This window comes from Capricornis sumatraensis, chromosome 2 (genome assembly GCF_032405125.1).
Source record: "Capricornis sumatraensis isolate serow.1 chromosome 2, serow.2, whole genome shotgun sequence".
Classification (NCBI taxonomy): domain Eukaryota; kingdom Metazoa; phylum Chordata; class Mammalia; order Artiodactyla; family Bovidae; genus Capricornis; species Capricornis sumatraensis.
Window position 1 is genome coordinate 166,901,735 of NC_091070.1, and position 24,767 is coordinate 166,926,501.

Consider the following 24,767-nt stretch of genomic DNA (forward strand, 5'->3'; position numbering starts at 1 on the left):
CTTTTGAACGAATATTAAAATTGGTTATATTTGAGGTAATTAATCTTAAGCATACTCCATATACAACTGCATTTAAAAAGTGCCCAAAAATCAAGACTATATTTCAGAAGAATGTATTCATACACATAAAACCAAGCCAGAGTCCATAACAGTGTCTGAAGGCAGATCTTACTTTTTTCTTAAGAAACAATGGTGCATTCTTCCAGAGTCGATCATTCACATCATAATCATTCTTGTTTGGCATCACCAATGACTCCCCAAACATCAAAGACAAATTCATCTGGGAACGCAAAGTCTCCAAGAGTTTCATCAAGTGCCACAGCAAATTCATCTGGATTACCTTTGTCCTTTCCAGCTTCAAACATTGTAGTAGCTATCAAAAATAATTTTTAAAAATTAATGATACATGAAACAGCATCAGAGGACTGAGAAAAAGGGCAACAGGAAAAGCATTTTCTAAAAGTTACACAGATACATATATACATACTTCTAGCACAAATTAAAATAACATGCTATCATCACATATCAAGTTAGCAAAGATGTTTTAAACCATCTATCTTCGGCACCCAGGTTTGCAGCTGCTACCCCAACCTCTCCTCTGTCTTGAAGTCCATCAGATAGGAACTTCTGGTGTTCCTGTGGGTGGAGCAACAATTTCTGAAAGAAAACCCTGTGGTTAACCCAGAGAGGAAACCCAGAGTACTCCCTTCCTCACTTCCCCATAGTAACTAGCTCTTTCTGTCCCCTCTGCCAGTCCCCCACCTGCAACTATGAAAAAAAGACAAAGAATAACAGTTTGGAGAAATCAAGCCAGAGAGAAGCAGGGGGAATCTGTCTACTCATGGAACTGAGGTAGCTCTTTTTGAGTCCATTTCCAGGTTGGGTTAGAAAGTGAAGATGGTGCCCTTGTTCTGTTTTTCTAATGAGTTGCCTGGACATATTTTATGTCTGGGAAACCAGCATCTTCAGGAGTAAACATTCCCACGAGACCTGCACCACCTGGCGGGGATCCCATAAGACTCAGCTGGCTTTTTGTAATTCCTCTAAAGCATTAGCTACCAGAAGAGAGAGTATGGATGCAATTAGGGACTTGGGTGAAAAACAGCTGGGTAAAGGGAAATACCAAAGCCCAGCCTCTTTTTTCCCCCAGGCTAATATTTATATAAGTATACATATATATATATACACATATATATGTATATATATGTATATATGTGTATGTATGTATATATATATATATATATATATATATATATATATATATGGTTGTGCTGGATCTTTATTGCTGCACACAGTCTTTCTCTAGTTGTATTAGCAGGGGCTACTCTTCATTATGGTGAGCAGGCTTCTCATTGCAGTGGTTTCTCTTGTTATAGAGCACAGACTCTAGGCACACGAGTTTCAGTAATTGCAGCATGCAGGCTCAGCAGCTACAGCTCATGGCCTTAGTTGCTCCATGGCACATGAAATCTTTCCAGATCAGAGATCACACTCATGTCCCCAGCATTGGCAGGTAGATTCTTATCTGCTATACCACCAGGGCAGTCCTCAGGTTAAGGTTAAACAAACCAAAGGTTATATGATTTCTATGAATGAGCCAAGAGGTTGTCCTTCCAATTAAAATCCACTAGGTCTCTTAAGGACATTTAAGAACTGTTTTTCATCTCAAACATTTCAGTACTAACATGGGTAGGCTGGGGGAAGGAAAGAGATGTGGCCCATAGAGGAACACCATAATCAGAGCAGAAGTGGGATGTGGATGAGGTGACCTGGGGCAGGGGTCAAAGTCCTAATTAAGTAGGAAGGGCTTCCTCTTGGCTGGACAGCCTGTTATAGGGTGGAGTCCAGGTGTGGTAAGGGGAGCATGGGAGAGGGGATAGGAAGACAGCAGCCACACTGATGAGAGATTGGTTATATACATGGGCACGGATCACATAAGCATATAAAAATTGAATAATGGGAAAGAAGTTTTGTCACTGTCAGAGAAAGATTAACAGGAAAAAGGAGAAAACTAGAATGAACCCTGCTAAATTAGAGTTGTAGAGATCAGTGAAATACGTATTTTTAGAAAGAGATGAAAAACTATAGAGGTAAAGACATGAACACATACATTCCCCAATCCACTGGGAGGGCCTGGGAGAAGCGGCATCCCAGTAGCAATGAGCAGACAAAACACCCAGATCTTGGTTGTTAAATATCATTCTCCACTAAAAAGAATCAGAGTTCCTCAGAGAAATGGCTGATTCCAGGGCTGGAGTAGACAAAGTACAATATGAACCAAGAATATCTCCTCCAGAAACTAATGTCTCCCAAAATAATGGTAGGAACATGTGAAAAGACACAGAAATCAGAACGGAAGAATTCCCATTGACCCAATGAGGGACAATCTGAGCATCAGAATTAGTGATGGTCATAGATTATAATCCTATTGAACAAAACAGGAAACCAAGAATCCATAATGAAGTGATTGGTTGACTGACAAACAGATGGGTAAAAGGTTGGTTGGTTGATTCACAAGGAACAGGATATTTACATAGCTTCAAAATATATCCTCACCAAATACTTATTATGAAGAGGATAACTTTACAGTGGAGAAGCTTAGCAGATACCACCTAAAGAAGTCATCAACATCATAAACAGAACAAATCGAAGTCTTGTGCCTCCAAGTAAAATATAATGAAAAGAACACATCACTACATTTGTGATATTTCTGCCAGAGGTGCAACCTGAATGCTATTATGAAAAAAGAATCCAAAACTGAGGCACATTCTACAAAATAACTGACTTGTACCCCCCAAAAGTATGAAGGTCATAAAAATTAAGGCTGGGAAACTGTTCCAAAGCGACACAAAGAAAAATAACACAGGATTTTGAATGTGCTCTTTTGCTGTAATGAATATTAAGGTACTTGGTGAAATAAGAACAGGATGTGATTAGATGTTAGTAATGTATCAATGTTAATTTCATGATTTGGATAGTTAGTCATTTTAGGGTTAGCTAGGAGAATACCTTTGTTTATAGGAAATACACACTAAAGTATTTGGGGGCAATAGTATGTTGTTCATTTATTCTCAAATGGTTCAAGAGAAAAAAAATTTGTACTGTATAACATTTCTATAAGTTTTGAGATTACCTCAAAAAATATTTTAAGCAATAAAAAGTGAGGGAACATTGAATCTCTTCCCTTCATCATCCCCCCGTCTCTCACCTTGCCTCAGGCTTCAACCATGACCCCAAAGCTTCTCCATTTACCATTAATCTAGAAATACATACTTCAAAAGGGAAGGAGGTCCAGCTGCAGGCAGCTCTGTTCCAACCCAAGGGCCCTGCCAAGTTTCTTAAAACTTTTATGTATTTTTAATGTGCGCCAAGGCTGGCCAGGATATAGTGAAGCAAACACTCAAATATACTGGTGTGGACCTTGATATTAATAAATTTGGCTTTTGAAAAACAGCTTGACAGGTATCTACCTTTGAAAATGTTCACATCCTTTGATCTATTATTACTATTTCCACTTCTGAGAATCTGTATGTTTTCTTCCAGTTTTATTAAGATAAAATTGACATACATTCCTGTACAGGTTTAAGGTACCAGCATAAAAATTTCACTTATATACATTATGAAATGATTACCACAATAAGTTTAGTGAACATCCATCATCTCACGTAGATACCAAAAAGTGGTTTTTTCCTTGTAATGAGAACTCTTAGGGTTTACCCTCTTAGCTTTCATAAACATCTTAGGGCAGTCAGCACGTGTGCATTCCTAGTACTTATCTATCTTACAGCTCAAAGCTTGTATCTTTTAACTACCCTAAGCCAATTCTCCCTCCTCTTACCCTCCACCTCTGGTGGCCACAAATCTGATCTTTTTCCACGAGCTTAGTCTTTGGTATTTGGTTTGTCTTCAGATTCCACACAGAAGTGAGGTCAGACAGTGTTTTTCTTTCTCTGACTTATTTCACTTAGCACGTCTTTAAGTCTCATCCACGTTGTCACAAATGGCAGGATTTCCCTTCTATGGCTGAATAATGTTCCATTGTATATATACCTCAACTTCATTCACCTGCCCGTAGGTACTTAGGTCATTTCCTAAATCTATTTTCTTAGACTGTTGTGAATAATGCTGCTACAAACACAGGGTACAGATATCTCTTCAACACAGTATCTTCATTTTCTTCACATAAGAGAATCTATACTTTTTTTAAAAAATCTTAAAAATAGAAAAAGAATTTAGCATTCATATTTTGTTTTAAAAAAACCTAAGATACAGAATCATTTTTTTATTTAATAAGACACAGGATCATGAAGTCACCTTTAGCATGATGAAATAAGTCACATGAACTATTTTGAAGTAATTTTAAACAATGTTTATAACTTTGCAATAATGTGAGGAAATATTTTTGTTTTAATATTTACTGAAAAAGAAGAACAAAAATTTTATATTATAATCACACTACATTTTTACAAAAATTTCTACATAGCATGGATAAAAAGAGAAGTGTACATTAAAACAATTGTAATAAAAATATTGTTAGAATCTAGGCAATTGCTATGAAGTACTATTTAAAAAGTCTTTTACCCATACTGTATGTTTGAAAATCACCATTATAAAATATTAGGGAGACACACACACAATGTAAGAAAATTTAAAATACAGTAGATAAATCCAAATAGGAGAGAAAGTTTTTGAGTTTTTTTTTTTTTTTTTTTTTTAGCTATGGCCTCTTCGATGCAGTAAAACTATATGCACTCATGGGTACCAGCTGTATTTTAGAAATTATTTCCTATGCCACTGAGAAACACTCTAATGTCTACAAGGAATGCTGCTCTCAATAGTATCACAGTCAAGAAAGGAGGAAAGCAGCCCTCAGAGTGCATTTCCACACAGTGAGAACCAAGTGCTCAGGAAACAGACTCGATACTCCCTGTTCACCTGGCTGTGTCCCTTCACTCCTTAGGCAGTCTTGCCTTGGGTCTTAACCACAGCACTAGCTTCACCCTGGCTGGCTGCAGAGAAGTCCCAAAGCTTTGCTCCATCTCTGACTTCTCTCGCAAGTTTACAGTATCCTTTCTGAATAAAAAGTGCACAAGTCTTCTAGCTTGTGTTCTGTTAGCATCTCAAGCAGCATGTCAAGAAACCAAATGACTTCTCTCTGAATGAACTGCTCCTCCTTCTGTTGCTACCAGCATCATTAACAGTGCGATCATTCTCCCAGTTACCTTTCTGCTCTTGCCTGGGTACCAAACACTGCCTCCCCTTGATTCTATTTCGGCAACCTCTCTAATCTTCACTCCATTCTCACTGCCACCATACTATTTCCTTTATATACATATACATATATGTACATATACATATCATATATATGTGTGTATATGTTATATATGTATATATAAAAAATACACAAACACACACATTGAAGGCTTGTTTTATTCCAGCCTGTGGGCTAAGGATTTAGCAAATAAAAATCTTCTTTTACCCTTGTGACAGTCCTAAAAGGTAGATGTCACCATCGCTTCCATCAGTTTTCTGTTGCTGCTCAGTAAACCACCCCCAACCTTTGTGGCTCACGGTTCTGTGGCTCACAGTTCTGCGGGTTGACTGTGCTCAGCTGGGCGGTTCTCCCTTCGGGTCTCTCCTGTTGTTGCAGTCAACACCAGGAGCTGGAGTTATATGAAGCCTCATCTGGCTTCTTCACTGACATGTCTGAATCTCAGCTGGAATGACTGGAACAGCTGGGGACTGGTGAGCATCTCTCTACCCTGCCTTTTGTTGACGTTATACCATGCTATTTCTTCAATCTCTGGGTCTAGTCACAAACCATCTCTCAGAGGCATTAGATTTCTCTTTCTAAAGGACAGCTCTAATCCTTTTAGGTAATAAGACGAGAGGACCAGGAAGCTCCTCTCCACCTCTGGACTGTGTCATTCACATATATGAAAATATTCCTTTGGTCACAGGTACAATCTTAAAAACTCTACACCCTAGTCTAGCACTCTGATCCGAAGTACCCCCACCTCCCAAATGGCTTACTCCTTTGCACTAATGCTGTACCTTAGAAATCTGACAACTCAAAAAAACCATCTTTCCTCTCCTTCCTACCTTTGCCCAGGACAGCCTCCTCCTAATCCCAGGTCCACCATTAAACTCCTTTGTCTCCCTCAAGGCTCCTTCCTCCATGAAATTCTGGGTCCCCAACTGGTGGAAGTGATATCTGCGTCCCCTAAAGCCTTCTGCCTTCAAAGTGCTATCGTACTTGAATGTGTAGACATATTGCCTGAGATCTTGGCAAAACGCAGATACTGCTTCAGTAGTTCTGCAGTAAGGTCTGAGATTCTGCATTTCCAATGACCCCCAGCTAACGCCAGTCCGTAGACCACACTTTGAGGAATAAGATCTTATAGAGCATATTTAACTTTGCTCTACATTGTCATTATTTTTGTCTACATATCACCCCTATTAAAAAAAAATAAACTCCCAATAGATCTTGAATACTTTAGTCAGCCTTTTATGCCCAGGGGAACTAGTTTGGAATCTTATATACAGTATGTGCTGGTAGATGGGTAGGTACAGAAAGAATCCTTGTAATTACATTTAAAGAATTTTTGCACCTGCACAGTTAGCATGCACTCAAGAAAATGAGGCCCAGAACTCTGATCCTGTAGCCAGGATGTGAAAAAGCAGCCAAAACTTAAAATACTGCAAAAGTAGGGTTCAAGCTCAGAATTTTGTTTAGGCTACAATGCTAAATATTTCTCATAGGGCCTACAGACAGCCTTTATTGACAGTTAGCTGAAGATCATACTGACATATGTGAGATATACAATCTCTTTAAGGAAGAAATAAGATGTACACAAATAAAAGATATAAGGGGAAGGGGACATTCATTTACTTATGACTGATTCATGCTGACATTTGGCAGAAACAAACATAATATTGTAAAACAATTATCCTCCAATTAAAAATAAATAAATATCAATAAAGCAAAAAATAAAAGATATAAGGAAATCTATAGACCATTCAGAAGCAGAAAATAATGGTGCATATGATTGATGCTCTTAAATGCTAGAGGAAACAATGACCAGGATCAGATGTTCGCTGATGGACACTGAATCAATCAGTCTCTCCCTCTTTCTCAGTCTCTCTCTCTCTCTCTCTCTCTCTCTCTCTCTCTCTCTCACACACACACACACACACACACACACACACACACACACAAGCTAAAAGAAACAACTTGCTACATGGTTCTGGTACCTCAAGAAGTTCAGCAGCACTGTCTAGTGCACTGAGCTCAGGAACCTGGACCTGATCTACCCTGACTTGCAATCTCTGATTTGTGTTCCTTAGTCACAAAATGGAAAAAAAGAAAAAAGAAGACGGTTTAAAATGCCCATACAACAACCTTAAAGCCCAAACTGTACAATCTCACTATGTTGGCACAGCAGAAAGAAAAACTCCCATCCTAAATACAGCCCCAGAGTTGGCCAGACCCACTACATGTTTCTACCTTTACTACCACTACCATTATTACTAGTAATAGTTGTTAGTAATCATTGCTAAGAATGATAATAGCTATACCTATTATTCATGATGCGACAGAAACTTTATACATATTTAATGTAATGCCTTGGCAACCCAATAAGGTGGTTTTTTATCATACCCTTTTACAAAGACAAATAAATTATGGTTCAAAGTTCAATAATTTGCCCAATGGCTAAAGCTTCAAAAATGATATCAGGACTCTTACTCCCAGTGGATTCACTATTTTTATGCCTCTTAACAGACATTCAGTCAGTAAACATTTACCAAGTATTTACTCTGGGAGAAGTACTGGGGTAGGAGCTGGGATTAAAAACTGAGCCAGTTATCTGCCTTCCATGAACCCCTGGTCTTGTAGAAGCAAGAAAAGTATCAATTAGGCAGCTTCATGGTTATGTTGGAAATATTGTATGTAATATAATGCTCCATAGATCTTTGCAAAACCTGTATTTTGCTATATATTTTAAAAAAAATTAAGAACAGAGCATGCTCTAAACAAATTATGAATTGTTTGTTAATGTTCATAAATTTGCTATATCTATAAATTATAAACACAGATTTTAAATATGTTTTACAGGAGAAATAAGCTGTTATTATAAAAGATTGAATCTCTGATTTAAGAGAAAAGCAAAAGAAACTTTTTAAAAAGGAAGTAATTTTTAGAAAGTTTTATTACTTTAACATAGTGACAGCTACTAAAATGCTTTTAATCTGTTAACTATATTATATCTGCAATATGCCACAATAATATTTAGCACCTGAATATAACGTAGCCAAAAAAAAAAAATACCATTAAAATGCAGAATTTGTTATACCACATAAAGCAGTTAAGTGCTGACCTCTAGTGGCCTTACAGAGAATATCTTTATATTAATATCGCTACTGAATAATCTTTGCGTGCTAAGTCGCTTCAGTCGTATTCGACTCTTTCAGACCCTATGGACTTTAACCCGCCAGGCTCTTCTGTTCATGGGATTCTCCAGGCAAGTATACTGGAGTGGGTTGCCATGCCCTCCTTCAGAGGATCTTCCCAACCCAGGAATAGAACTCACGTCTCTTACATCTCCTACATCGGTAGGCAGGTTCTTTACTGCTAGCACCTGGGAAGCTGGGAAATCTTGAGGAAAGTGAGGCAGTGAGCTATGGAAATATCAGGAGATGCATGTAACTACGAGCCATAGTTACATAAATATCTGGAGATCTCTGGGACAAAAGTGGTCCAGGAGGAAGTTCAAAGGCCCCACGAAGGATGCTAGCTAACATGTTCTGGTGGTGGTTTAGTCACTAAGTCTTGTGCGACTCTTGCAACCCCATGGAGTGTAGCCTGCCAGGCTCCTCTGTCCATGGAATTCTCCAGGCAAGAATACTGGAGTGGGTTGCCAGTCCCTTCTCCAGGGGATCTTCCCAACCCAGGGATCAAACCCAGGTCCCCCACTTTGTAGGCAGATACTTTACCAGCTGAGCCACCTGGAAATCAAACCTGAGTCTCCTGCATTGGCAGGCAGATTCTTTACCAACTGACCTATGAGGAACACCCTCAATAACCTTTACATCATTATTAATTACAAACCTATTTTGGTGATATAGGTCAATTTATATTTTCCATTTTTAAATACTTGAACATAACTTTTAGATATGATACCACTGCAGGTGAAAAATCTTGGAATCAAAGTCCCAAAACTAAATCTCAGTTCTTAACTTGTTAGCTGATTTTGGACAAGTTACCAAATGTGTCTGAATCTGTCCTCAAATCTAGAAAATGGCACATAGCAGGATTTAGATAAAGGTAAGCGACCACTATTGTTAATTTTAACCATTAAATCTATAACTGTGCCTCTATGTAAGGTCTCCAACACTTAGTTTCCCTAAGAGTTTCCATAAATATCGACCCATTTCAAGCAACTTACATATGTGTCAAACATCAAAAAACAGAGCCAGCATAGAATGTTTAAGGAAAATCTATTTCCAAAATTTCTTTGGCTTTATCTGAGAAGGATGACTTTCTATAGCGTTCATTGCTTTGAATTCACTGAAAAAACAGAAAAGAATTCTAGGAAGAAATGTCATTATCTCTAAATAATATTATCATACACTTCTAAAAGAGCTTTAAAGATTTTACAGGGTTTCCCAGGTGGTGCTAGTGGTAAAGAACCCGCCTGTCAATGCAGGAGACATAAGAGACATGGGTTCGATACCTGGGTGGGGAAGATCTCCAGCATGGCAACCCACTCCAGTATTCTTGCTTGGAGAATCCCATGGACAAAGGAGCCTGGCGGATTACAGTCCATAGGGTCACAAAGAGGCGGACATGACTGAACTGACGTAGCACATAAAAGATTTTACTGGAGAAAATTACTGAGAAACTATCATTCAGATTTCCTTCTGACACATTTCTAGATCTCTTTATAAATTAGAAATCCTAAAATTCTGAATTGCTGGAATGATCTCCAAACTCCTAAACTGGTATCATCAGAACCTACTGTAGTTCCATATACAATTTACACAACTGCCTTAAATAGTCATGAAGAAACTTGCATGACAACTTTCCTTTAAGTTAGGTCAATCCCATATAAGGTCTTAGAGGACTCACAATCTTCCAGAAACCATTTTCTCCAATGGATAACATTCCGAGGCAAGCCACATCAGCTGACATTGGGATGGTTGTAAAATAGATCACAAATTTACAACCAAATGAAGTACTATTCCCTTCCTAGTAGTAGAACACAGTGCTAGTTGCTCAGTCGTGTCTGACTCTTTATGACCCTGCCAGGATGTAGACTGCCAGGCTCCTCTGTCTGTGGAATTCTCCAGGCAAGAATACTGGAGTGGGCAACCATTCCCTTCTCCAGGGGACATTCCCCACCCCAGGGATCGAACCAGAGTCTTCTGCATTGCAAGTATTCTTTACTGACTGCATTGTTTACCAGCTGAGCCACCAGAGGAGCTCTTCGTAAACTCATTCAAATTATTTGCCATTTCCTAATGGAAAATACATACTGGTGCTTTTCTGAGGATAGTGTTTCAGGTTTTAGTCATTTTATTGCCATATTACTTCTTAAAATTTTTAACAAAAGCATATTAACAACTCCAAAATAACATGATATCAATGTAATTTGCATTGACTCAACATTTCTGAAAGCTAAGAAATACTTGGAATACAAACAAGCATATTCATTTGTCTGTTGAATCAGTGTCGCATTTGTGATTCATATTTCATGCTAATCAGATATGAATAACGAGGGAAATTTCTAATTTAACAATGGCTGACATTCTCCAAATAATTACTTTGTTTAAACTTTACCTCCCTAGGTGACTGATCACATTGCTAATCATGTATAATGATAATGACTTTTTGTGTCATTGGAGAATTTGCTACAGATGATTAATTAACTTTATAAAGTGATTACTAGTTAATTTACAAGGAATTTGTGAGAAATGTTTAGTGCCCTGAATTTGTCAAAGTGAAAGAAAATTGATCCTTAAAGTAAGGATCTTAAATTAAGATTCTTTCTTAATTCATCTATAATTATTGTACCATTGCCCAACACTCTTCCCTGTACAATTGTTATTTTAATAACAAAAGATTTATTGTTAAATATAATTTATTTAGCTATGCCAGTAGTCTTGCCTGGAAAATCCCATGGACGGAGGAACCTGGTAGGCTGCCGTCCATGGGGTCGCTAAGAGTCCGGCACGACTGAGCGACTTCACTTTCACTTTTCACTTTCACGCATTGGAGAAGGAAATGGCAACCCACTCCAGTGTTCTTGCCTGGAGAATCCCAGGAACGGGGGAGCCTGGTGGGCTGCCGTCTCTGGGGTCACACAGAGTCGGACATGACTGAAGCGACATAGCAGCAGCAATATACACTTAAGTAGCAATAGGACCTATGCCCAAAATCAAGTTCTAAAGCTGAGCACTGCTTTAAGTTCTCATTTTTGAAAAGTATGGTTCTCCTAAAGCTTATCAAGACCCAGCAACTGATACCCTAATGCCTGAATCTTACAATATTTATACAGAATACAATATGAAAACCTCTTAATTGAATAGAGATATATTATTTTTCTAACATATACTACCTGAGTTTAAGTGGGCTTCCCTGATAGCTCAGTTGGAAAAGAATTGGCCTGCAATGCAGGAGACACCTATTCGATTCCTGGGTCAAGAAGATCTGCTGGAGAAGAGATAGGCTACCCACTCCAGTATTCTTGGGCTTCCCTTGTGGCTCAGCTGGTAAAGAATCTGCCTGCAATGAGGGAGACCTGGGTTCAGTCCCTGGGTTGGGAAGATCCCCTGGAGAAAGGAAAGGCTACCCACTCCAGCATTCTTGCCTGGAGAATTCCATGGACTGTATAGTCTCTGGGGTAGTAAAGCAGAGTTGGACATGACTGAGCAACTTTCACTTCACCTAAGTTTAAGAACATTCACGTCTCTAAATCCCCTTTACTCTCATTGGCAACTTCATTTTATAACTGTTACAGGCCCACATCATTTATGCAAATCTCTATATTTTTCCAAATGCAAACAGGTTGGGAGAAATGTTTTTAAAGCACTTTCTTTCTATAAGGTCATCTCAGCTCTAACTTTGGGTCCGTGTATAGCAGGGAGGTATTATATGCAAATTTTATATTTCTCTTTAAGGAACTAGAAAAGAGTACCCTTTTTTAAAAAATTACATCATCTGTATAGCCAACATAAACTTTGTTTTTAAAGTTCAGATAGGCAGGGAAGAAATTAGGATAAACTCTATAAGAAAAGAGAAGATGAGTAGAAGTAGAAAAGGAAGAATGGATTTTAAACATTCCTAGCTGATGCAGAGTAAAATACTTTACCTGGTAGCAAGTAAATCAAATATTCCAAGTCTTTGACTTTAAAAAATTTATTAAATATCTGATACAAACACACTCATGCCGACACATGCAGATGCAGACAGGTAACAAACCCCACCACTATCATGCTCACTCACTATTTCCCCACCCAGCACCCACTTGCCCTTCTTAAAGGGAACCCTTAATTTATCACCTTGCTTCAACATGGGGAGGGGCCAGGACCTTCACAATCTCAGCCCTTCTACTTCAGAGTCTCTCTTCCACAGACAGAGGCTGTGACCCAGACCTAACCACTTCCTTGGTCTCTGTGACTGGTTCATTTGAGGCAATGAGACAATTCTGAGCATTTTGTTTGAATGACTTGGAAAAGGCCCTCCCCCTCTCCCATTGTGCTTGCCACCAGGAGGATGTAGAGGGTGGAGCCATGACTGTCATTTTGGCTCCATGAGGGGAAAGGTCTGAAGCTGTTAGGGGACACCATGGAGACCTGAAATGAAGCCAGAATTGAGAGAAGAGAACCACATCCTGATGACAGCATGAGAACTCCAGATGTAACCATTTTTGAAGCAGGATTTACCTCTGAACTTTTCAGCCATAAGAACCAAGACAATTTCCCTCCTTTTCCCCTTAAACCAGTTGGAGATTTCTTGAGTTCGTTTCATTTGTTATTTGCAACTGATAGAGTCTTAATAGATAAGTCAAGACTGACATTCTAGTGATGAAATAAGAAATGCACAGAATGCTCAAATGGCCTTGTTAGTCACACACCAAGTGTGTCTGCTTTCTTCATGTGATTCATTGTTCACAAGGTTTCAGTAATCTTATTAAGTGGGTACAAATTCAATATTGTAATAAATATATAATTTATCCATTAAATCTGATGTATTACATACTTTACATATGTCATTTACAAAATTTTTCATACATATTTTTAAATATGTACATATTGTTAAATATGTCCTTACTGTAAAACTCAGACTTAAATTGAAGAAAACCACAAGATCATTCAGGAATGACCTAAAGCAAATTGCTTACGATCATAAACAGGAAGTGACAAACAGATTCAAGAGATTAGATCTGATAGAGTGCCTGATGAACTATGGATGGAAGATCATGACATTGTACAGGAGGCAGTGATCAAGACCATCTCCAAGAAAAGAAATGCAAAAATGCAAATGGTTGTCTGAGGAGGCCTTACAAATAGCTGAGAAAAGAAGAGAAGCAAAGACGAAGAAGCAAAGGAGAAAAGGAAAGATACACCTATTTGAATGCAGAGTTCCAAAGAAAAGCACAGAGAAATAAGAAAGCCCTCCTTAGTAATCAATGCAAAGAAATAGAAGAACACAATAGAATGGAAAAGACTGGAGATATCTTCAAGAAAATTAGAGATACTAACGGAATATTATTATGAACAACCTAGACAGCATATTAAAAAGCAGAGACATTACTTTGCCAACAAAGGTCCATCTAGTCAAAGCCATGGTTTTTCCAGTAGTTATGCATGGATGTGAGAGCTAAACTATAAAGAAAGCTGAGCACAGAAGAATTGATGCTTTTGAACTTTGGTGTTGGAGAAGACTCTTGAGAGTCCCTTGGACTGCAAGGAGATCCAACTAGTCCATCCTAAAGGAGATCAGTCCTGAATATTCATTGGAAGGACTGATGCTGAAGCTGAAACTCAATATTTTGGCCACCTGATGCAAAGAGCTGACTCATTGGAAAAGACCCTGATGCTGGGAAAGATTGAGGGCAGGAAGAGAAGGGGACAACAGAGGATGAGATGGTTGGATGGCATCACCAACTCAATGGACATGGGTTTGGGTAGACTCCTGGAGTTGATGATGGACAGGGAAGCCTGGCATACTGAGGTTCATGGGGTCGCAAAGTCAGACACGACTGAGTGACTGAACTGAACTGAGCGACTGAACTGAACTGAAGGGAATATTTCATGCAAAAATGGGCACAATAAAGGACATAAATGGTATGGACCTAACAGAAGCAGAATACATTAAGAAAAGGTGGCAAGAATACACAGAAGAACTATACAAACAAATCTTCATGATCCAGATAACCACAATGGTATGATCACTGGACTAGAGCCAGACATCCTGGAATGTGAAGTCATGTGGGCCTTAGGAAGCATTCACTATGAACAAAGCTAGTAGAGATGATAAAATTCCAGTTGAGCTATTTCAGATCCTAAAAGAGGAGGCTGTGAAGTGCTGCACTCAATATGCCAGCAAATTTGGAAAACTCAGCAGTGGCCACAGGACTGGAAAAGGTCAGTTTTCATTCCAATGCCAAAGAATATTCAAACTACTGCACAATAGTACTCATCTCACATGCTAGCAAAGTAATGTTCAAAATTCTCCAAGCCAAGTTTCAACAGTATGTGAACCATGAACTTCCAGATGTTCAAGTTAGATTTAGAAAAGGCAGACAAGCAGAGATCAAATGTCTGCTGGATCACTGAAAAAGCAAGAGAGTTCCAGGAAAACATCTACTTCTGCTTTATTGAATATGTCAAAGCCTTTGACTGTGTGGACCACAACAAACTGGAAAATTCTTCAAGAGATGGGAATAGCAGACCACCTGACCTGCCTCCTTTACCAACTGAGCTATCAGGAAAGACAGGCAGAGGAACCAGAGATCAAATTGCCAACATCCACTGGATCATGGAAAAAGCAAGAGAGTTCCAGAAAAACATCAATTTCTGCTTTATTGACTATGCCAAAGCCTTTGACTGTGTGGATCACAATCAACTGTGGAAAATTCTGAGAGAGATGGGAATACGAGACCACCTGACCTGCCTCTTGAGAAATCTGTATGCAGGTCAGGAAGCAACAGTTAGAACTGGACATGGAACAACAGACTGGTTCCAAATAGGAAAAGGAGTACATCAAGGCTGTATATTGTCACCCTGCTTATTTAACTTCTATGCAGAGTACATCATGAGAAACACTGGGCTGGAAGAAACACAAGCTGGAATCAAGATTGCCGGGAGAAATATCAATCACCTCAGATATGCAGATGACACCACCCTTATGGCAGAAAGTGAAGAGGAACTAAAAAGCCTTTTGATGAAAGTGAAAGAGGAGAGTGAAAAAGTTGGCTTAAAGCTCAACATTCAGAAAACGAAGATCATGGCATCCGGTCCCATCACTTCATGGGAAATAGATGGGGAAACGGTGGAAACAGTGTCAGACTTTATTTTGGGGGGCTCCAAAATCACTGTAGATGGTGACTGCAGCCATGAAATTAAAAGATGCTTACTCCTTGGAAGGAAAGTTATGACCAACCTAGATAGTATATTCAAAAGCAGAGATATTACTTAGCTGACTAAGGTCCGTCTAGTCAAGGCTATGGTTTTTCCTGTGGTCTTGTGTGTATGTGAGAGTTGGACTGTGAAGAAGGCTGAGCACCAAAGAATTGATGCGTTTGAAGTGTGGTGCTGGAGAAGACTCTTGAGAGTCCCTTGGACTGCAAGGAGATCCAACCAGTCCATTCTGAAGGAGATCAGCCCTGGGTGTTCATTGGAAGGACTGATGCTAAAGCTGAAACTCCAGTACTTTGGCCACCTCATGCGAAGAGTTGACTCATTGGAAAAGACTCTGATGCTGGGAGGGATTGGGGGCAGGAGGAGAAGGGGATGACAGAGAACGAGATGGCTGAATGGCATCACTGACTCCATGGACATGAGTCTGAGTGAACTCCAGGAGTTGGTGATGGACCGGGAGGCATGGCGTGCTGCGATTCATGGAGTCGCAAAGAATCGGACACGACTGAGTGACTGAACTAAACTGACCTGCCTCCTAAGAAATCTGTATGCAGGTCAGGAAGCAACAGTTAGAACTGGACATGGAACAACAGACTGGTTCCAAATCAGGAAAGAAGTATGTCAAGGAGAACGTATATTGTCAGCCTGCTTATTTAACTTATATGCAGAGTACATCATTAGAAATGCTGGACTGGATGAAGCACAAGCTAGAGTCAAGATTGCCAGGAGAAATATCAATAATCTCAGCTATGCAGATGACACCACCTTTATGGCAGAAACCAAAGTAGAACTAAAGAGCCTCTTGATGAAAGTGAAAGAGGAGAGTAAAAAAGTTGGCTTAAAGCTCAGCATTCAGAAAACTAAGATCATGACATCCAGTCCCATCACTTCATGGAAAACAGATGGGGAAACAATGGAAACAGTGAGAGACTTTATTTTTTTGGGCTCCAAAATCACTGCAGATGGTGACTTTGGCCATAAAATTAAAAGATACTTGCTCTTTGGAAGAAAAGCTATGACCAAACCAGACAGCATATTAAAAAGCAGAGACATTACTTTGCCAACAAAGGTCCAACTAGCCAAAGCTATGGTTTTTCCAGTAGTCATGTATGCATGTGAGATTTGGACTATGAAGAAAGCTGAGCACTGAACAATTTATGTTTTTGAAATGTGGTGTTGGAGAAGACTCTTAGAGTCCCTTGAACTGCAAGGAGAGCCAATCAGTCAATCCTAAAGGAAATCAGTCCTGAATAGTCATTGGAAGGACTGATGCTGAAGCTGAAACTCCAATACTTTGGCCACCTGATGCGAAGAACTGACTCATTGGAAAAGAACCCAATGCTAGGAAAGATTGAAGGCAAGAGGAGAAGGGGATGACAGAGGATGAGATGGTTGGATGGCATCACTGGGTCAATGGATATGAGTTTGAGTAAACTCCAGGAGTTGGTGATGGACAGGGAAACCTGGCGTGCTGCAGTCCATGGGGTCACAAAGAGTTGGACACGACTGAGCGACTGAACTGAACTCAACATATTGTAAATGATCACCACAGTAAATCAAGTTAACATCTATCATCATATATATTATTTAAGTCCATAAAATAAAAAACAGCTTATGCAGGAAATATTATTAATAGATTAAAATCGGAAGTTTAAGAGAGCTATACTACAGACAACCCAATCAAAAAATGGTACAGAAGACCTAAATAGGCATTTCTCTAAAGAAGACAAACAGATGCCCAACAAGTACATGAAAAGATGCTTGACATCACTATCAGAGAAATGCAAATCAAATCTATAATGTAGTGACCCCACTCCAATCAGAACGGCCATCATCAAAAAGTCTACAGATAACAAATGCCAGGAAGGGTGTGAAGGAAATGGAACCCTTCTATACTGTTGGTGAGAATGTAAACTGGTGCAGCCACTGTGGAAAATAATATGGAGGGTCCTTTAAAAACTAACAGTAGAGCTACCATATAACCCAGCAATCCGGAGGGGCAGTCCTAAGATGGCAGAGGAATAGGACTGGGAGACCACTTTCTCTGCAACAAAGTCATCGAAAGATCATTTGAATGCTGAGAAAATTCCACAAAACAACTTCTGAATGCTGGCAGAGGACACCAGGCACCCAGAAAGGCAGCCCGTTTTCTTCAAAAGGAGGTAGGACAAAATATAAAAGATAAAAAGAGAGACAAAAGAGTTAGGGATGGAGACCCGTCCCAGGGAGGGAGTCGTAAAAGAGGAGAAGTTTCCAAACAGCAGGAAACCCTCTCACCGGCGGGTCTGTGGGGAGTTTTGGATTCTCAAAGGGCAACGTAACTGGGAGGAAAAACTAAATAAAACCCACAGATTACATGCCTAACCACAACTCCCAGCAGAGAAGTAGCCCAGATGCTCTCATTCCACCAGCAAGCGGGGGCTGAACAGGGAGTCTCGGGCTGCACTGCTTAGGGTAAGGACAGGGCCTGAATGCCCTGAGGACAATCTGAGGGAGCTAATGTAAGATAGCACCCCGAATTGTGGGATAACCAGAGAGAGAGAAAAAAAAGAGAGAGAGAGTGAGAGAACCTTCCCGGGAAAAGCTCTAGCCTAAGGCACTGCCGGGCAGCTCACAGAACGAAGGACTGAGCAAATACCGGAGGAGAGCTAGCCCAGCCCAGCCCCCACCAGAAGCAGAGAGGCAGGCGGGCGACAGCCTGAGCCGGAAAGGGGCAATCTTGGCCCCAGAGATGGCGTCCTCTACCAAACTCCCAGTTGCTAACCAAGTCTTCCTGGAATCCTGGATGGTTGACATCTGCCAGGAGGGCTGCAGCCAGAGATCAGCTCCCCAGAGGAGACACACAGCACTCATGCAGCACACCCATGAAATCTAGCGGCTGGGATCGAGGAGGTGATAAGACGCACCGCCCAGCTGGGGAGAGTGCACTCACCAAGCACCTGGTCGCCTAAACTGCTCCAACCTGGGAAGGGCACAAAACACCTTTGTGGAGTACCCAAGAACCTGAACCTGAGCAGTTTAGACCTAGGAAATGCACGCAATCCAGGGCCTGCCTTAGACAGTTCCCCTGCAGAGCAACCTGGAGCCTGAGCAGTGTAGACCAGGAAAGCAAACACGCCATGAGTGGGGGCAAACCCAGTGTGGCCCAGACACTGCGAGCACTCCCCACACACACCAGTGATATTTGTTTGCAGTGTTCCTCCCTCCCCACAACACAAATAAACAAGTGAGCCTAAATAAGGGACCACATTTGCCCCCTTGTGTCAGGGTGGAAATTAGACACTGAAGAGACTTGTAAACAGAAGAAGCCAAAATAAACAGAGGGAACCACTTTGGAAGTGACAGGTGCAATGGATTAAAACCCTGCAGTTAGCACTGACTCTATTGGAAGGGGCCTATAGACCTTGAGAAGTATAAGTTGGAACAAGGAACTATCTGAAACTGAACTGACTCCATGCTGCCCACAACAGTTCCAGAGAAATTTCTAGATATATTTTACTATTATCATTTTTTTAATTTTTTAATTTTTTTTACTTTTAAGTCCCTTATTACTCCTTTAATTTTCATTTTTATAACCTACTGTTACCTTGCAGAAAAAAAGACCCTATTTTTAAAGCAAATTTCTTATATATTTTTTTATAATTTTTGTGATTTTTTTTCAATATTGTATTTTTTAGAATCTAACCTCTACTCTAGATTCTTAATCTTTGCTTTTTGATATTTGTTATCAATTTTGTACCTTTAAGAATCCAATCCGCAGTACCCATTTTTACTTAGGAGTATGATTACTGGCTTGATTGCCCTCTCCCCCTTTTGACTCTTCCTTTTCTCCCCCAGGTTATATCTCTATCTCCTCCCTCCCCTTCTCTTCTCTACTTAACTCTGTGAATCTCTTTGGGTATTCTGGGCTGTGGAGAACACTTAGGAAACTGATTGCTGGCTAGATCTGTCTCTCTCCTTTTGACTTCCCCTCTTCTCTTCTTGGTCACCTCTATCTCCTTCCTCCCTCTTCTCTTCTCGGTGTAACTCCATGAACCTCTGGGTGTTCCAGGCTGTGGAGAGCACACAGGGATTTGATTACTGTCTAGATTGCTCTCTCCCCTTTTGATTCCCCCTCTTCTCCACCTGGTCACCTCTATCTCCTTCCTCCCTCTTCTCTTCTCCATGTAACTCTGCAAACATCTCTGGGTGTCCCTCACTGTGGAAAATCTTTTCTCCATTAACCTAGATGTTTAATGATCTGTGCTGTATGGATGGAGAAGTCTTGAGGTTACTATAAGAATAAGACTGAAAGCCAGAGGGAGGAGGCTTAAATCCAAAACTTGAGAACACCAGAAAACTCCTGATTCCAGGGAATATTAATCAATAAGAGCTCATCCAAAAGCCTCCATACCTACACTGAAACCAAGCTCCACCCAAGAGCCAACAAGTTCCAGAACAAGACATACCACGCTAATTCTCCAGCAATGCAGGAACATAGCCCTGAGCTTAAATATACAGACTGCCCAAAGTCAAACCAAACCCATACACACCTCAAAACTCACTACTGGACACTTCATTGCACTCCAGAGAGAAGCGATCCAGCTCCATCCACCAGAACACAGTCTCAAGCTTCCAGAACCAGGAAACCTTGACAAGCCACTCATCCAAACCCACCCACAGGGAGGAACCTCCACAATAAAGAGGAACCACAAACTTCCAGCATACAGAAAGGCCACACCAAACACAGCAATCTAAACAAGATGAAAAGGCAGAGAAATACTCAGCAAGTAAAGGAACATAATAAATGCCCACCGAACCAAACAAAAGAGGAGGAGATAGGGAGTCTACCTGAAAAAGAATTCAAAATAATGATAGTAAAAATGATCCAAAATCTTGAAAACAAAATGGAGTTACAAATAAATAGTCTGGAGACAAGGATTGAGAAGATGCAAGAAATGTTTAACAAGGACCTAGAAGAAATAAAAAAGAGTCAATCAATAATGAATAATGAAATAACTGAGATCAAAAACACTCTGGAGGGAACCAAAAGTAGAATAACTGAGGCAGAAGATAGGATAAATGAGGTGGAAGATAGAATGGTAGAAATAAATGAACCAGAGGGGAAAAAAGAAAAAAGAATTAAAATAAATGAGGACAACCTCAGAGACCTCTGGGACGATGTGAAATGCCCAACATTCGAATCATAGGAGTCCCAGAAAAAGAAGACAGATTACTGTACCCAACAAGGATCTCATTCAAATATGGAGAAAGCAAAAGCTTTAAAGACAAGCAAAAGCTGAGAGAATTCAGCACCACCAAACCAGCTCTTCAACAAATGCTAAAGGACATTCTCAAGACAGGAAACACAGATAAGGTGTATAAACTAGAACCCAAAATAACTAAGTAAATGGCACACTTATCAATAATTACCTTAAACATAAATGGGTTGAATGCCCCAACCAAAAGACAAAGACTGGCTGAATGGATACAAAAACAAGACCCCTATATATGCTGTCTACAAGAGACCCACCTCAAACCAAGGGAAACATACAGGCTGAAAGTGAAGGGCTGGAAAAAGATATTTCACGCAAATGGAGACCAAAAGAAAGCAGGAACAGCAATACTCATATCAGATAAAATAGGCTTTGAAATAAAGGCCATGAAAAGAGATAAAGAAGGACACTACATAATGATCAAAGGATCAATCTAAGAAGAAGAGATAACAGTTATAAATACATATGCACCCAACATAGGAGCACCACAATATGTAAGGCAAATGCTAACAACTGTGAAAGGGGAAATTAACAGTAACACAATAATAGTCAGAGATTTTAATACCCCACTCACACCTATGGATATATCAACTGAACAGAAAATTAGCAAGGAAACACAAAATTTAAATGATACAATTGACCAGTTAGACCTAATCGATATCTATAGGACATTTCACCCCAAAACAATGAATTTCACCTTTTTCTCAAGCACACACAGAACCTTCTCCAGGATAGATCACATCTTCGGCCATAAATCTAGCCTTGGTAAATTTTTAAAAATTGAAATCATACAAAGCATCTTTTCCAATCACAATGCAGTAAGATTAAATGTCAACTACAGGAAAAAATATGTATATTAAAAATACCAACATATGGGATTCATGTTGATGTATGGCAAAACCAATACAATATTGTAAGGTAAAAAAAATTTTTTTTTAATTTAACAAATAAGAATACCAAGATATGGAGGCTAAACAACATGCTTCTGAATAACCAACAAATCACAGAAGAAATTGAAAAGAAATCAAAATATGCATAGAAATGAATGAAAATGAAAACACAACAACCCAAAACCTATGGGACTCAGTAAAAGCAGAGCTAAGGGGAAGGTTCATAGCAATGTAAGCTTACCTTAAGAAATAAGAGAAAAATCAAATAAATAACCTAACTCTACACCTAAAGCAACTAGAAAAGGAAGAAATGAAGAACTTCAGGGTTAGTAGAAGGAAGAAATCATAAAATTTAGGCCAGAAATAAATGCAAAAGAAAGGAGACCATAGCAAAACTCAACAAAGCTAAATGCTGGTTCTTTGAGAAGATAAATAAAATAGACAAGCCATTAGACAAACTCATCAAGAAAATAAGGGAGAAGAATCAAATCAATAAAATTAGAAATGAAAATTGAGAAATCACAACAGTTCAATTCAGTTCAGTCGTTCAGTCGTGTCTGACTCTTTGTGACTCCATGAACCACAGCACACCAGCCCTCCCTGTTCATCACCACCTGCAGAGTCCACCCAAACTCATGTCCATCAAGTCGGTGATGCCATCCAACCATCTCATCCTCTGTCATCCCCTTCTCCTCCTGCCCTCAATCTTTCCCAGCATCAGGGTCTTTTCCAGTGAGTCAACCCTTCGCATCAAGTGGCCAAAGTATTGGAGTTTCAGCTTCAGCATCAGTCCTTCCAATGAACACCCAGGACTGATCTCCTTTAGGATGGACTGGTTGGATCTCCTTGCAGTCCAAGGGACTCTCAAGAGTCTTCTCCAACACCACAGTTCAAAAGCATCAATTCTTCTATGCTCAGCTTTCTTTATAGTCCAACTCTCACATCTATACATAACCACTGGAAAAACCACAGCTTTGACTAGACAGACCTTTGTTGGAAAAGTAATGTCTCTGCTTTTTAATATGCTGTCTAGGTTGGTCATAACTTTCCTCCCAAGGAGTAAATGTCTTTTAATTTCATGGCTGTAATCACCATCTGCAGTGATTTGGGAGTCCAGAAAAATAAAGTCAGCCACTGTTTCCCCAACTATTTTCCATGAAGTGATGGGACCGGATGCCATGATCTTCGTTTTCTGAATGGTGATCTTTAAACCAACTTTTTCACTCTCCTCTTTCACTTTCATCAAGAGACAACACAGAAATACAAAGGATCATAAGAGACTACTATCAGCAACTAATGGCAATAAAATGGACAACTTGGAAGAAATGGACAAATTCTTAGAAAAGTGTAACTTTCCAAAACTGAACCAGGAAAAAATAGAAAATCTTAACAGACCCATCACAAGCATGGAAATCAAAACTGTAATCAGAAATCTTCCAGCAATCAAAAGCCCAGGCTTCACAGCTGAATTCTACCAAAAATTTAGAGAAGAGCTAACACCTATCCTACTCAAACTCTTCCAGAAAATTGCAGAGGAAGGTAAACTTCCAACCTCATTCTATGAGGCCACCATCACCCTAATACCAAAACCAGACAAAGATGCCTTGAAAAAAGAAAACTACAGGCCAATATCACTGATGAACATAGATGCAAAAATCCTTGACAAAATTCTAGCAAATGGAATCCAACAATATATTTAAAAGATCATACATCATGACCAAGTGGGCTTTATCCCAGGGATGCAAGGATTCTTTAATATCTGCAAATCAAGCCTTGTGATATACCACATTAACAAATGGAAAGATAAAAACCATATGATTATCTCAATAGATGCAGAGATAGCTTTTGACAAAATTCAACATCCATTTATGATTAAAAAAAAAAAAGTCCAGAAATCAGGCATAGAAGGAACATACCTCAACATAATAAAGGCCATATATGATAAACCCACAGCAAACATTATCCTCAATGGTGAAAAACTGAAAACATTTCCCCTAAAATCAGGAACAAGGCAAGGGTGCAGACTCTTACCACTACTATTCAACAATTTTGAAAGTTTTAGCCACCGCACTCAGAGAAGAAAAAGAAATAAAAAGGAATCCAGACTGGAAAAGAAGAAGTAAAACTGTCACTGTTTGCAGATAACATCATCCTCTACATAGAAAACCCTAAAGACTCCACAGAAAATTCCTGGAGCTAATCAATGAATATAGTAAAGTTGCAAGATATAAAATTAACACCCAGAAATCCCTTGCATTCCTATACACTAACAATGAGAAAACAGAGAAATTAAGAAAACAATTCCATTCACCATTGCAATGAAAAGAATAAAATACTTAGGAATAAATCTATCTAAAGAAACAAAAGATCTATATATAGAAAACTATAAAACACCTATGAAAGAAATCAAAGATGACACAAATAGATGGAGAAATATACCACGTTCATGGATTGAAAGACTCAATATAGTGAAAATGAGCATACTACCCAAAGCAATCTATAGATTCAATGCAATCTCTATCAAGCTACCAATGGTATTTTTCAGAGAACTAGAACAAATAATCTCACAATTTGTATGGAAATACAAAAAATCTTAAATAACCAAAGCAATCTTGAGAAAGAAGAATGGAACTGGAGGAATAAACCTGCCTGACTCCAGGCTATACTACAAAGCCACAGTCATCAAGACAGTATGGTACTGGCACAAAGACAGAAATATAAATCAATGGAACAAAATAGAAAGCCCAGAGATAAATCCACACACCTATGGACACCTTATCTTCGACAAAGGAGGCAAGAATATACAATGGAGAAAAGACAATCTCTTTAACAATTGGTGCTGGGAAAACTGGTACCACTTGTAAAAGGATGAAACTAGAACACTTTCTAACACCGTACACAAAAATAAACTCAAAACGGATTAAAGAGCTAAACGTAAGACCAGAAACAATTAAAATCCTAGAGGAAAACATAGGCA

General features: G+C 39.4%; 1 protein-coding gene across 1 annotated transcript in view; it reads right to left on the bottom strand.

Moving 5' to 3' along the window:
• Positions 1-227: 227 nt before the first annotated feature.
• Positions 228-24,767, bottom strand: part of GIPC2 (GIPC PDZ domain containing family member 2) — a 95,669-nt gene continuing 71,129 nt past the window's right edge. The window contains exon 6 of the mRNA XM_068966298.1: positions 228-373. Coding sequence (XP_068822399.1) covers positions 228-373 — 146 coding nt within the window. The remainder of the gene's footprint in view (positions 374-24,767) is intronic.